At 38.8% G+C, this 15,003-nt stretch overlaps 3 protein-coding genes across 3 annotated transcripts; all 3 read left to right on the forward strand.

The window, feature by feature from the left end:
* Positions 1 to 554: 554 nt before the first annotated feature.
* LOC136806384 (uncharacterized) lies at positions 555 to 3,679 on the forward strand. The gene is made up of 2 exons (XM_067062948.1): positions 555 to 1,660; positions 1,756 to 3,679. Exons 1-2 carry the CDS (start codon positions 555 to 557, stop codon positions 3,677 to 3,679), a joined length of 3,030 nt encoding a protein of 1,009 aa, XP_066919049.1.
* Positions 3,680 to 3,881: 202 nt separating this feature from the next.
* On the forward strand, positions 3,882 to 4,565 carry LOC136806386 (uncharacterized). The gene has a single exon (XM_067062949.1). The coding sequence runs from the start codon at positions 3,882 to 3,884 to the stop codon at positions 4,563 to 4,565; it is 684 nt and encodes a 227-aa protein (XP_066919050.1).
* Positions 4,566 to 6,438: 1,873 nt separating this feature from the next.
* On the forward strand, positions 6,439 to 8,160 carry LOC136806387 (uncharacterized). Its single transcript, XM_067062950.1, has one exon. The coding sequence runs from the start codon at positions 6,439 to 6,441 to the stop codon at positions 8,158 to 8,160; it is 1,722 nt and encodes a 573-aa protein (XP_066919051.1).
* The last annotated feature ends 6,843 nt before the right edge of the window (positions 8,161 to 15,003 follow it).

The raw sequence follows: 15,003 nt of genomic DNA on the forward strand, positions 1-15,003 counted from the left end.
ACAACCACGTCAAGAAATGAAGAAACGCCAGAACAACGAAAACGACGACAATATAACAACACTCAGCAAACAGCCACGTCAAGAAATGAAGAAACGCCAAGAACAAACGAAAACGACGACAATATAACAACACTCAGCAAACAACCACGTCAAGAAATGAAGAAACGCCAGAACAACGAAAACGACGACAATATAACAACACTCAACAAACAGCCACGTCAAGAAATGAAGAAATGCCAGAACAAAGAAAACGACGACAAGAGAAAGATGCTCAACAAACAGCCACGTCACGAAATGAAGAAACGCCAGAACAACGAGAACGACGACAAGAGAAAGATGCTCAACAAACAGCCACGTCAAGAAATGAAGAAATGCCAGAACAAAGAAAACGACGACAAGAGAAAGACGTTCAACAAACAACCACGTCACGAAATGAAGAAACGCCAGAACAAAGAATACGACGACAAGAGAAAGATGCTCAACAAACAGCCACGTCAAGACAAAATCTCAAGGATAATCTGTCAGAAGAAAGTGTAAAGTTTCCACCAATCGTGATGGATGAGGTCGTAAATTCGTCATTAGCTAACTTCATTGAAGCTACATCAACTGAATCCACTACTTTCACTGAATGTGGTATATGTTCGGAGATGGTTAAAGAATTTGAGGAAATGGATGTCGATTGTATTCCTGGAAGAGAGTTATTATCGCAAGACTCTTCAGATGGAGTACTTCCTGAATATAACAACTTTGACTTGATTCTCTCTGCTGGTGGCATTAATGGAAGATCTGTAGTTTGCTGTAAATCGTGTTTGAATTGTTTGCGTAAGAACAAGAAACCGCCCCTCAGCATTGCAAACAATTTTCAATTTGGTGAAACGCCATCAGCTTTAACTGGTTTAACTCTTCCAGAAAAGTTACTCATCTCGATCTATCGTCCAAAGATGTATGTAACCACTCTGAGATCTTTCGCTGGACCTGGAACAGCGCAAAATGCATTGAGAGGAAATACAATAACGTTCCCCCAAGATGTTGTAAAGATAGCTGAGAATCTACCAGCCGATCCCAATATCTTAGCCGATCATTTGAAAGTTGTTTTTATTGGCAAAGGCTCACCATCGAAAGAAATGCTGAAAAAAACTTTAACCGTAAGAAGAGAAAAGGTTTATGACGCCTTAACATTTCTTATTGCAAACCATCCTCTCTATTCCAATGTGGCGTTCTCGAATGTTGTTTTACCTAGAAACGATATACCGGATGTGATCCTGAACACTCTCGTGGAACATGAAGATTCAAATGGTGACGACGATAAAGAACACGCAAATTATACTCCCCAGACTGACATCAATATCCCAGAAAACGTATTGCCAGATCAGTCGGGTCAAAACAATGTTATCGTAATGGATTCATCTGGAGTTATAGATGTTAGCGGCTCTTCAGTTTCCACGAAAGACCAAATGGTTTCTGCTGTTCAATCACTTGAAGGTGCTTTGATTATTCCACACGGACCTTCTCCAGTAACAGACTATAATAACCCAGCTCTTTGGATGGGAGCTTATCCATGGCTTTTTCCATACGGGAAAGGGGGGCCCGAGCTTCAAAGGACACCAGCCGTCAGTCTTAAAACCTACATTCGTCATTTATTATCGATTGCCGATAAAAGGTTTGGCTTAGATATCTCATTCAAGTTTTTCACATTTTTAACGTTCTTCTCCAAAAGCGTGATGTTTCGCTTCATACTTCCCTATTGGTACGCAGACCTACCTTCCATTCCTCTGCATTGGATATTGATAAAGTTTCTCATCAGGACTTGGTTCAAGTCGTGCAATCAGTGGGGAAAACAAACTCGATAACTGACCCAAACCTCCGGACGCTAATGAGAACTCTGACATCAGCTGGTGCAAATATAAGAGGATCACCGTATTGCAAACAAGGATATAGACGAGAAATCTTCGGTCTCATGGTTAAATTTGGTACCCCTCCTTTATGGATAACTATTAGTCCAGCAGTGGTACACTCTCCTATCTTTCTACGTTTCGCTGGTCACAATATCAATCTTGAGAGTCTAACCCTTTCTGATTTACCAGCAGCAGTTGATCGAGCAAAGATCGTGGCAAAAGATCCAGTAGCAGCTGCACGATTTTTCAACTCAATGATTGACTCTTTTACAACTCACCTTCTTGGCTATAATCAGTCTGCAGGAGGGGTCTTTGGGCATCCTTCAGCATTTTATGGGTGTATTGAAGAACAAGGCACTGGTACTTTACACATTCATATGCTTGTGTGGTTAAAGGGTTTCAGAGCCATTTCCGATCTTGAAGCAGATCTTAAAAGTGAAACATTCAAAGAAAACCTTATCAAATACTTAGAAGCCACAATCAAACAGGGCTATATTGGCAATGATGTTGAAACAATACCAGATGTTGATGTATCAGAAATATCGACGAAGCGTCCAACAGATCCATCTTCTGACAACTTTGAAAAAGAACTTGCTGACGACGTTAACAAATTGGTTAAAGTGGCTAACACTCACAGACATTCGTTTACCTGTTACAAATATAGGAAAGCTCGTGAGTGTAGATTCGGTTTTCCACGCGAACTGCAACCCGAGACAGTTATAACCGAAGATGAAATACTACTGAAAAGAACAAATACCATCATCAACAACTTTAACCCTATCCTCATGACGTCAATAAGAAGCAACCATGATATAAAATTCATACCCAGCGGAAAAGATGGGAAATCATGTGTGTTCTACATGACAGACTACGCCACAAAATCCCAACTTTCTACCCACCAAATGCTTCCTCTGATTGCCGCCTCGAAAAAGGTTGTACAAGCTTCAAACACCAACTCGAGCGTTGTTGAAAGGTCAAAAGCATTGATCACAAAATGTCTCAACAGAATTACGACCGAAACGGAGATATCAGGATCGCATGTTTCTCATTTTCTCCTTGGTCACACAGATAAGAAAACATCGCACTCGTTCATCCGCCTCAATCTACATTCTTGTTTGGCCTGGATCCATGATGAAATGAAGAAGTATGATGCACTAGATGATGACATTCTGACTGATGTCGTTGATGATGAGGGAAATGAAACTGCAAGCTATTCGATTCTGAGCGGTAATAATGGTTTGGTCTTAGTGAATCAAATGGTTGATTATCTAAATAGAGGGGATGAATTGTCATGTATGCCGCTTTATGAATATTTCTCCAAAGTTTATAAGACCACTTTATCATCTAATGAACGAAGAAAGCTGGAAAATCATGGCCCAAAGAGACGAGGAAGGAAACCCCAACCAAGACATCTTTTTGCACCTTCTCATCCGCAATCTGAGACACATGTACAAGTGACAAGAACTGATTCAATTGTTCCTTCGTTATCACTTTTGCCGCCAAGTGAAGAAAGTAATCCAGAGAAGTTCCACATTTGCATGCTTTTGTTGTTCAAACCGTTCGTTGAATTCACTGACCTGTACAATGGTATATCATGGGAAGACTATTTTCTGAATACAAATTTTGACAGCTATTCACTTTTCATTAACAACATCAAAGAAATGCATGTTGGTTTAAAAGAAAAAGAAGATAACCTACAAAACGGAAACAAGGATAACGAAGAACATCCAATGGAGGAAGATGTCGACTTCTCAATTGAAGCAAGTGATAAAGACGATGGATGACCTGGTTGAAGTTAACCAAAAAGATCTCGATTCCGCTACTTCCCAGGCTCTTGATATCATTCAGTCAAGTGGGTGGTTACATGCAAACCCTTCAATAGTTTCTCAAGGAGATTGTCAAAGAGATTTTTCATCAACAACATTGTCACAACAAAGTCAATGGAAATTAGATATTCGAGAGCAGAACACGTCTAAACTTGAACAAATGTATTCGTGTGAAACCAACAGTATGCAAGAATGGCAAGAACGTACCGAGTTTAACGGAAATGAAACTAATAACTTGATGGAAGATGTTGGCATTGCTATTTCTCAAGAAACCTTTGATGACGCAAATTTGGAAACCATCGCTGAAAGCGTAATTGACGAATTTTCCTTAAACCGAAAACAGACTGTTGCATTTAGGCTGATTATCGAAAATGTTCTTAAGCGGAAAAGAGATGAAGACACTGAACAAAAGATTGTTTACATCGGTGGGCCTGGAGGTACAGGAAAAAGTCAAGTGATAAAGGCTGTCGTGGATTTTCACGACAGAATCAATTTACGTGTTCGTCTACGCCTTTGTGCTTTTACTGGGACGGCAGCAAAACATATCGGTGGCAATACCATAACGACCCTTGCTGGACTAAGAAATTCCAACATTTCAACACTCGAGAAGAAATGGAATGGTGTTAACACTGTTTTACTAGACGAAATATCAATGGTTGGCTGTCGATTACTAGCAAAGTTGAGTCGTAACATTACCTGTGCAAAACATAATGACCCAAGTGTTCCTTTTGGTGGCGTTGACATTTTCTGTTTTGGCGATTTTACCCAATTCCCGCCTCCCGCCTGTATTAGATACACCACTATATTACAGCTACAACAAAGATACATTGGAACCATCAACTAAGGAATCTGACGTTCAAAAGCAACTTGGACGTTCTATATGGAAGCAGCTCACCCACATTATGCTACTCGATGAACAAATGCATGTGACAGATCATGTTTACCAAGATGTACTTAATCGTCTTAGAGAGGGTAAGAGTCATTTTAACAAGGTCTTTTTAAATCAAAAACGAGAAAATTTACATTTCGTTGCATTTACGGTTTGAAAAACAAGTATTCATTGTCTAATTAGAAACTGTCCATCTCAATCTTTAAGGTAATTGCTCCGAGGCCGACCACTTGATTTTGTCAACAAGAATTTTGGGAGGTGCTCTAAATCAAACGTCAAGTGATCCAATCATCGTACCTGGGAATAAACTTGTTCAGGAAATAAATCTTTTATTTACAAAACATCATTCGAATTCCCAAAATGTGTTCGTTTCAGTGGCAACGGATAAGATCAAAGGTTCCTTATCTAAAAATGAATTAGAAATAATGAAGGCTCTACCAACTACAAAAACAGACGGCCTTTTGAATGAATTGCCGTTATTCATTTCGACAGAACTGGGTTTGACGAATGGGACGACTGGTATCGTGAGATCGATTCCCATACAAAATCCACCTGAAGAAAATACTGGAATCACCCGTTTGGATCAACAGCTATCGTTCATTATCATCGATTTTAAAGATGTCTGTATTGAACCACTGGATGGATTACCAAGAAATCATGTTCCCATTTTTACTTTGAACGGATCTTTTACAGTCCAATTCTGGAAAAAAAAGTCAACGTGAAGCGGGTTCATTTTCCTCTTGTTCCTGCGTTTGCCTGTACAGCGCGTAAGAGTCAAGGGCAAACACTTTCAAAAGTTGTGGTCGACCTTTTTCCTTCAAAAGGGATGAAAAATGTTGACATCAGTTTCTCATACGTTCCCTTGAGCAGAGTTCGGACATTGAACGATCTCACAATATTGAGACCATTTGATATGTCAGTTTATGCTAAAACGACTTAGTCCAGATTGTCATGACATGATGAATGATTTTAGAGAAAGGGACATGTGTAGAAGCTTCAGTGATACCTAAATATTTCCACCTCTAGTCAATTTGATTGATCTTATTTATTTCTGTATGTAATATTTAGAGAATTTTCACGCTAAATGTGATCATTGTTTTTATTCTCGATTCGAATTTATGGTTGAGATTTTTTGTTTAATTCGAAAAGAAATCCGCGTTGGTAGATACAAATTTGAATTAGAGAAAATTTTTGGAGCTGAAAGTCCGTTTAGCCTGTTATTTTTAAAGGTCTTGCGAGTTCTTGCACCCTATTATTTGAGCATCTACAATCGGATTAGTTGGGGAAATACTGTGTAGTAGGAGCAATGGGAAAGTTATTTGTGGTTTTCATTGTTTGTATTCAGGGTCACTGTGGGCAAATCAGGGAGTAAATACACCACTTCTTGGTAGTTGTTGCCTGAATTTGGATGTTTTTATTGTATGGTAGCCTCAAATTAATGAAACTTTGATATGGAAACCAGTTATATACCCTTCAGTCATTTCTTAGTACTTTTGTTGACAACTACACAAAATAATGACGGATTTAAAACTTAAGTTACGGCCAAATGATAACATTTATTTGACGTAATTTTGTCAGTTTTTGCTTTGAGATTCCACTATATTGCTATTCAGAGCTTCCCAAAATGGGCATTTTTTGGGTTTGGCTCCCGGACTAAATATACTCTTTTCCTTTTACATCACTGTTAATCGGTATACACACACTACGGCATTTCTCACCTTCAGGAATACGGCGGTATAAAATGGAACACATGAATGGCAATTCATTGAGGTTGATGCACTTATCTACCCAATCATTCTCGAACTAATAAACAATACCTACCACTGCAATGCCACTATTCGCCGACGACATAACGCTACTGGCAACAGCAAACACCCTAAAGGAAGCTGAGGAAATATGTCAAAGATCGGTAGATGTCGTAGCTAGATGGTCCAATGAGTGGAAAATCGCCCTCAATTCCGATAAAAGCGAGTCGAGCTTTTTCTCAAATTCAACGAGAGAAACGGCCGAAAAATGGACACCCGCTATCAAAATAGATGATAAACCAATCAAATACAACCCAACCCCCCGTCTCTTGGGAGTGATACTAGACAGATCCTTAAGCTTTGGCCCACATGTAGCAAGCATTGAAGAAAGAGCCGCACCAAAACTGAGAACGATCTCCTACCTTTCCAATACAAAGTGGGGGTGGAAGAAAAACTACCTGAAACAGATATACACCGCCAACGTCAAACCCATCATCAACTATGCAGGATTCGCATGGCAGCCATGTCTCTCCGCTACCCAAATCAAAAACCTAGATAGGGTCCAATACCGCGCATTAAGAAAAATAACGGGCCAGACACTCAACACACCATGTGAAGCACTCCTCCTAGAATCTGGGGAACAAAGCCTGAAAACCCAATTCGAACGAAATACCATCATCGCAGCAGAAAAGACACTCAGACTCCCCCACGATCACCCACGACGACTCGCGTATGAGCAAACAAATCGTTCCAAACGAATCAAAAGAACGAGCTGGGGGACGACTGCAAGGGATCTGCTAACCAGACTCCCAGACCTGGACGACATTGAGAACAGAAAACCTCTAGACTACTTCACCCACCCACCTTGGTTATCAAATCCAAACATCGAAGTATTCAGCTCACTACCTGGCATCAATAATAAACATGCAAATCAGGATCAAATCCTTGAAGCAACCTTGACGCAATTACGTTCCCTCAACCCAACATATACCATCTATACAGACGGGTCTGCTATGGCGGGAACAACTGATGGAGGAGCAGGATTAGTGGTGACAACAGATGACCCTGCTGAAATAACACCTGTCACCATCATAAAGACCAAAGGGGCGAAGTTCACGAGCTCATATGAAGAAGAAGACCGTGCCATGGAACGAGCAGCAGAGTGGATTGCAGTAAATACAGAAGACGATGATTCGATCGTGATTGCGACCGATAGTCAATCCCTATGCCAAGCTCTCCAACACAACAACAGAGAGGTAGATGCCATCATACAACGTTTGAGCCAAACGAAGGCAAAAATCACAATTCAATGGCTGCCCGGACACAGTAACATACCGGGGAACGAGGCAGCTGACAAAGCTGCAAAAGAAGCGACAAAGCTAGAAGGCGTCCACCAGACAACCAGCATGAAGTGTGCCCGCACAATAATAAAATCCAATATCAAAGACGGGGACCCGGAACGCCCTTGGCTGAAAGAAGTCTATTCAAAATATTCAATGTCAAAAGAGAAAGCAGTGAAGACGAGGCACGACCAGGTAGACCTGGCACGAATTAGATGTGGTAAACACCTTGCCTTCGCTGCATACGATCACCAACTTCACGAAGAAGTAGACCCAAAATATCCTCACTGTGACCACCAGCAGCACGATCTCCAACACTGGTTTTTGGACTGCCCGGGCACATGTGAGGCCCGTTTCGAAATCTTTGGCGAGGAAGTCGACGATGGACTTAGCTTGCTGACGAAACGACCAGAACAGTCAACCGCTCTGGCGAGGAGGACTCTCCTCGGAGCGAGAATCAACTGACGAAGCCAATACACACACACACACACACACACACACACCACTGCAATGAATGTGAGAGGAGCTTCTGCGAAAAATCTGCATTACAGGTATTTCAGAAATTACTGCCCGTATTTTTGTTCAGTCAGGAATTGGTATAAGCAGACTTAATCGGAGATTCTAGTTTCTAGAAATCGAAATTGCTATCAAACTATTCATGTTCTACCATTTACAGGCACACGAATGTTACGATGACAGCGTTGACTACGAAAGGGAATTTGATTGGATAGTCCTGATACCAGGTGTGTATCTTTATCTATATGTATGTTCCGGCTAGGACTTGTTTGTTTGTAATGTGACATTAAGGGGGAAGTGTTACAGCATGTTTGAAAGAAATACGTAATTTCCTTTTAGGTCTACTTCACCTTGAGATGAATGCATGTAAGGCTTTCATGGAACTGTACTTCGATGTGTTCATTAGGAAACTGGCTATTGAAATGGGCTTCACAGAACCATCACAACAAAACTACGTGAGCTACTTTATACGACACGATAGGATTTTATTTGCTGCCGGGTACTCTTTCGATTTTACACTACCCTCGCTCACAGCAAGTACAATATTAAGTAGCTATCTTTTTTATATCTCGCCGACAAAAAGACCGACGTATGTTGACTTACATGAACGCGTCGTGAAGCAATCGGAAAGCGCTTCAGATTCAAAGTCGAGTGTAGAAGGCATGTGAACAAAGCAGCCAAAAACATTATTTTTTAATACGAAACAGTAAACAGTTCGAAAACAAAAAAGGACAAACTTTTCCACAATGTACTTTTGCTCTTTGATCGGATGGCGTCGGTTGGACAACATTAATAAAAACGATTCTTAGTTTATTGCACTCTTATTTTTATAAGCATAATGTTTACCATTAGTCTTAGGCTTATTAGTAGTCTCTGCATATTTGTTTTAAAAGTGCGAGAAATGAAAGTTAGACAACGACTGTTTTCACTTAAACACATTAAAACAGTGATCTTAAATGTAAAACGTAAGAATATGAACAATAGCGTGGCTCAGGTAAACTAATGAATTTCTAAAATTTTTGGTTATTATTTGCAGCTTAGGCAAAAACTTTTTTATTTATTGGTTTACGGGCCCGCTGATGTTATCTTTGCTTAAATCAAATAAAAATAAAATAGAGATTTCAAAAACCTTTATTTATTTTTTCTCCTCCGACATGCAAAAAAGAGGAAAGAAATAAAAAAACTTTGCTTTAAACAGAAAAGAAGAGAATGAGAGAGAGGGTTTAGATATCGTAATGATATAACACAGCTGTGAAGATACTTTTGACCCTTCCCCCAATGCCAGGGAACTTCCCCATTATTTTAGAGAGAGAAATTTTTTTCTGCACGTGTGAGAGTTGTTGCAGAGAAACTTGTATATTTTTGAGCTCTGACTGCTCACTTGGCAGCTTGAGATAGCATGGCAAACTCATGGTTCAATCTGAAATTTGTTGTAAAAGGAAAGACTAAGATTGATGATTATTTTGAGTGTCAAAATGAAGGGGAAACAGTTGGAGAATATGTTGCTCACATAATAGAGACAAAATGTGAATTGGAAGGTATGCTAATTCAAAGATTTTCTGCAGATGGGACTGTATGTGACAGCAAAATGCCTATGACCGTCTTGATCAGAAGAAAGCTCTGGAATATTGAAATACACATGAGTAAAGACATAGGAGAAGAGACAAAGCAACCTGAGGATGGACTAACACTCTTGATGAAATTGGCAAGAGAAGAAGACCATCTACCTAAACCAAAGTAATGATTTAAAAACTCTTTTTCATAAGAAACAATAAATCTTTGTTGAGGTTTGGCTGTTCTTTTTTTGAGCGTTTTTAGCGTCTTTGTTCTCATAAAATTGGGAGTAAAGTGATTTTTTGTGTAACGAAAGATTGCACATCATTGACTCCCCATTGACAAATAAGTAAATAGAAGATAAAAATGGCATAAGTTAACTTTTGAAGACTTTGAATAGAACTTCAGATGCGAGGAAAATGTCCCTCTTGAAGTAGCAAGAGGCTTCCATTTCTTGTCAATAAAAGGATGTTTGCAAAAAGTTTTGAAATTAGATTTGTAATCATCTGTTTTATCTCATGTTTTCAGGAGTGAAACTACCGCCAAAAGCAAAGTCTACAATCACCTACTTGAAGATTTTAAAACCTATTCGATTGGGTTCAGTGCAGATCGTATTGAAACACTTGGAAAATCTGTTTTGGACAGATTAACAAATGCACTTTGGTTTCTTGACAGTCACCATGATAAATTTGCTGATCGATATTTGACAATTCCTCCTCCATTTGCCAAGTATCAAGGCTTCAATGACTATACAAAGAATCACAAAGCAAAGCCACAAATCAAGGCTACTGAGCTGAACGACCACATTGGAGAGCTTGCAACTATCATGGGTATGCCTTGGATGTTGAAGAAACAACAACAACAATTCAGGGAACGATTAGCAGTCCTCCTATCTTCCATGAAGAAGTATCACATTTTTTTAATTGACATGCAGAATCGTACAGCAGAAAACCATGCCAGGACAGAGCATTTTGAAGAGTCTTTTGGATACAGGGAAATCAACTGTAAAACAGGGCCTGTGTTACCAAAATACAAGTCCCTACAAGAAGCACTAGAAACATTTTATGAACCATTATGCACTCTAAATTTTCATCCTGGCGATCGTTATGAAAGAAAACACTGGTATGAAAAGTTAGAACTTAACTTTGCAATTGGTGTTTATACACACCTAAGGAAAAACTTTCTTGGAAATCTCACATTTGTTTGGAAGATACCAAATGACCCATCCGAAAGAGACCAGGAGAAAATGATTGCAACATTGAATGAAATCAAAAAGTCCATTCCAATTTACTCAACACGTGCAATGCGCCAGGAGTTTTTTGATAGGTACTCTAAGTTTGATATCCATCTAGCTGTTCTTCAAGATACATACCGCTTCCTCACTGGTGATGAAAGTTCTGCATCAAGCCGAAAGGAAAAGGAAGGATCCACTTTTTTGATTAGACGGGAATGTGACGTTCTTTAGTGACGTATTTGTCGGTTATTGTGTCACTACCAGTTAGGGTCAGGGTTGGACTCGAGAGTAGAGGCTCTTGTTTTTGACTCCGGGGTTTTGCCTTCACTCCATGCCCGTTGCCACCACCAGATAACCTTTGTAAAACTTAATTTTCAGGTTAATTTCCCTCCAGCATACAAACGAAAAATTTGGAAGTTTACTAGGGTTGATGAGAGGGGAATCATGCTTGTTCTAAATGCCATTGAGTGGGATACTTCTTTTCGAGGTCTAAATGTGGATGAGCGAAGGAAGGAATATCTGATGTTTCTGAGAAAGCCAGCATCCTTAATTCTTTTTTCGCCGAACAATGTTCTCTTATTGAAACTGGCAGTGTTCTGCCAGCTGAACAATTCCTTACCGACTTGAGGTTGGAAAACTTAGAATTTGACGAAGTTAAGATTGAGTCTTTAATAAAATCTTTAAACATAAACAAGGCTCATGGATGGGACGATATTTCTACACGTATGGTTAGAATTTGCGGTAAATGTTTAGTCAAACCTTTGTGCAATATTTTCAATCTTTCATTTCACTTAGGTATCTTCCCTTCCGAGTGGAAGAAAGGAAATGCTGTTCCTGTTTATAAAAAGAGGGACAAAAGCATTGCTAAAAACTACAGACCAGTGTCTCTTCTTCCAATGTTTAGCAAATTATTTGAAAAGTGCATTTACGATGTACTTTACAAGTATTTTGCAAGCAACAATCTTTTTACTTCGTGCCAGTCAGGTTTTCGGGAGGGCGATTCTTGTGTCTCTCAGTTGTTGTCCATAACGCATGACATCTTTACAGGGTTTGACACTGATCCACCTTCGGACACGAGGGGAGTGTTTCTTGATATCTCAAAGGCATTTGATCGTGTCTGGCATGAGGGTTTAATTTACAAACTCCAATCCTATGGGGTAACTGGTCCCTTACTTTCCCTTTTGAGAAACTTTCTATCAGGTAGGTATCAGAGGGTTGTTTTGAGTGGGAAAACTTCCGAGTGGAAACAAATCAATGCAGGAGTTCGTCAAGGCTCAATTCTTGGTTCTTTGTTTTTTCTAATCTACATCAACGACCTTCCCAACTATCTCGAGACCAAGGCTAAAATCTTCGCTGATGACACGTCTTCATTTTCATTAGTGATTGACCAACTTTTGAGCAGTGAGGAATTAAACAGAGATCTTGCAAGAATAAATGAGTCAATGGAAGATGTATTTTAATCCTGATCCCACAAAACAAGCTTTGGAAGTTTCCTTTTCCAAAAGGCTCTTATCAGCTAATGCTCCTGTTTTATCTTTCAATAATACTGACATAAGAACTAGTGAATGTCAGAAGCATCTAGGTCTTATCTTGGATTCCAAACTCTCATTCAGTCACCATTTAGACGAAAAAATAAAAAAGGCCAACAAAGGTATTGGCCTCATTAACAGACTTTGCAAACATGTACCAAGAAAATCTCTGCTTACTTTATACAAATCTTACATTAGACCACATTTAGACTATGAGGATATTATATACGACCATCCTGGAAATTCGACTTTTGTTCGTAAGCTTGAATCCATCCAATATAATGCCTGCCTTGCTATAACAGGCTGCTTTCTTGGAACGTCTCAGGGAAAACTTTATTCTGAACTTGGTCTCGAGAGTCTTGCTGATCGTCGATTTAGTAGGAGATAATCTTCTTCTACAAAATCTTAAACAATTTAGCCCCCTCTTATTTACGTAACTATTTACCAGCAAGACTTGCGGCACCGGGTAATCTCTAGAGAACAAGAAATCCTATTTATCAACTTAATATTCGAACTGAGCGTTTCCGAAATTCTTTTTATCCATACTGCATAACACAGTGGAATATTCTGGCTGGTCGTATAAGAGATATGCCTTCAGTATCTACCTTCAAAAAAGCAATCCTCGAGTTTCTAAGGCCCAAACCTTCTTCTGTTTTTGGAGCTCGTAACAACCAGGGTGTGATCCTTCTCAATCGTCTTCAAAGTAGGATTTAGTCACCTCAATGAACATAAATTTAGACACGGTTTTCGTGACACCTTAGATCCATTTTGTCCGTGTAGAACAAATTCCATCGAAAACTCTCAACACTTTCTTTTGCACTGCTCTATTTAATCTCAGGCAAGACATCTTTTGTTCAACAAACTTCTGAACCAAGACATAAATATTTATCCACTAAGCCCTCCTAAGCTCTTCAACCTTTTGTTGTACGATGATCCAGAATTACCTTTCAACATAAATAACATAATAATTAATCTTGTCATTGAATTCATTCTCGACTCTGAAAGGTTAAGTGGTGCCTTATTTTAGTTTAATGATCTTCTTACATAGCTCTATAATATTTTTTAATATTTGTGTTTATCCTTTTAGTGATGGTTTTCCCTTTGAGTTTTTTATTTTATTCAATAGCTTAGTACCCTTGGCGATATCACTTAGTGCCATGCGGGGGGATGGGCTATTTATTTTTTCTATGTTTGTTTTTGTAAGTAGTATATGTTCGTAAGTGTAATGTAGCTTCTCAAATCATATAAAAAAAAAAAGAAAAAAAGAAGAACGTTGCTGTTTCTACCTTGTTGAAATTAAGAAAAGCTCTTGTAAGGAGGCTAACCGAGAAGGAAAGATCACGAAACCCGTGGAAAATTGATATAGAAAGACGTATCCATAATTCTTTGTACGGGGAGTTTTACCGAGCCATCAAAAATTACAAAATTTCCTTTGGAAGAGACATTTCGGTTACGTATTACAAAATCAATAAAAAAGAAAAGAAACTTAAAACAATTTTGGTTGTTTTTGTTATCATTTTTCGCAAGCCATTGATTCAACGAAAGAGACATTTACCTCAAAATTAACACGTACTTGGAAAAGCAAGAACGTTACCAAGACAAACAAACCACTCGTATTTCAATACAACTGTGGCAGCAAATTGTTAAAGATCGAGGGAAGCTTCAGTTAGACAAATCAGTATGGAACAATTTGTAATTATTAGCTTTTCCATTTGACTTTTTTTGATTTTTTAATTACCAATGCCGAAACGTAAATTGACTCCGCAAAATCTTTTTATCGGTGAGAATGCAAAGAAAAAAAAGGAACTTTCTTCGCTATCAGTGAGACGTGATGAAAAAAATAGAGAAATTGAGGAAGCAGTAGGTTTATTAAAGGAAAAATCAATTGAATTACAACAAAAAAAAGTTGAACTATCAATCCTGGCAGGTAAAATCAACAATGCCAGACGGAAAATAGCTCATAAAAAAATCAACCTTCAATTACTCAATCAGCAAGCAGGTGATCTCTCAAATCGTTGTAAAGAAAACCAATCAAAAATCTCTCAAAAACTGCATTTTCTTTCTCCAAATTAACTTCGTCCAAAAATAATTGAAACCAACCTCCCCACTCCTTCCTCTCAGATCTAAATATGAACGACGCAAAGAAACATTTCAAGTCTGTAAATTGATACACGGAGCCAAAAATGAACCTGTTATTCTTGGAATGTTTGATACGTTGACTGCGAAAGTTGAAAATGAAACTCTAGCTAAAGCTATCTTGAAACAACCTAGATTAGCTAAAAGATTAACTCTTCAGAGTGTGAAACAATGGAGGAAAGAATATTATACCTCTTCAGATAATGGCAAACGTTCCCTGAACAACTATTACAGTAAGAATGTAATGGGAAAAAGAAAGTACCAAAGTATGCGGAACGCCAACTCAAGAGCAATATTTAAAGGAAATAAAATTCCAAATGTTATATCATATGATAAACT

Source organism: Clytia hemisphaerica, unplaced genomic scaffold (assembly GCF_902728285.1).
Source record: "Clytia hemisphaerica strain Z4C2 unplaced genomic scaffold, Clytia hemisphaerica genome assembly, whole genome shotgun sequence".
NCBI classification, from domain to species: domain Eukaryota; kingdom Metazoa; phylum Cnidaria; class Hydrozoa; order Leptothecata; family Clytiidae; genus Clytia; species Clytia hemisphaerica.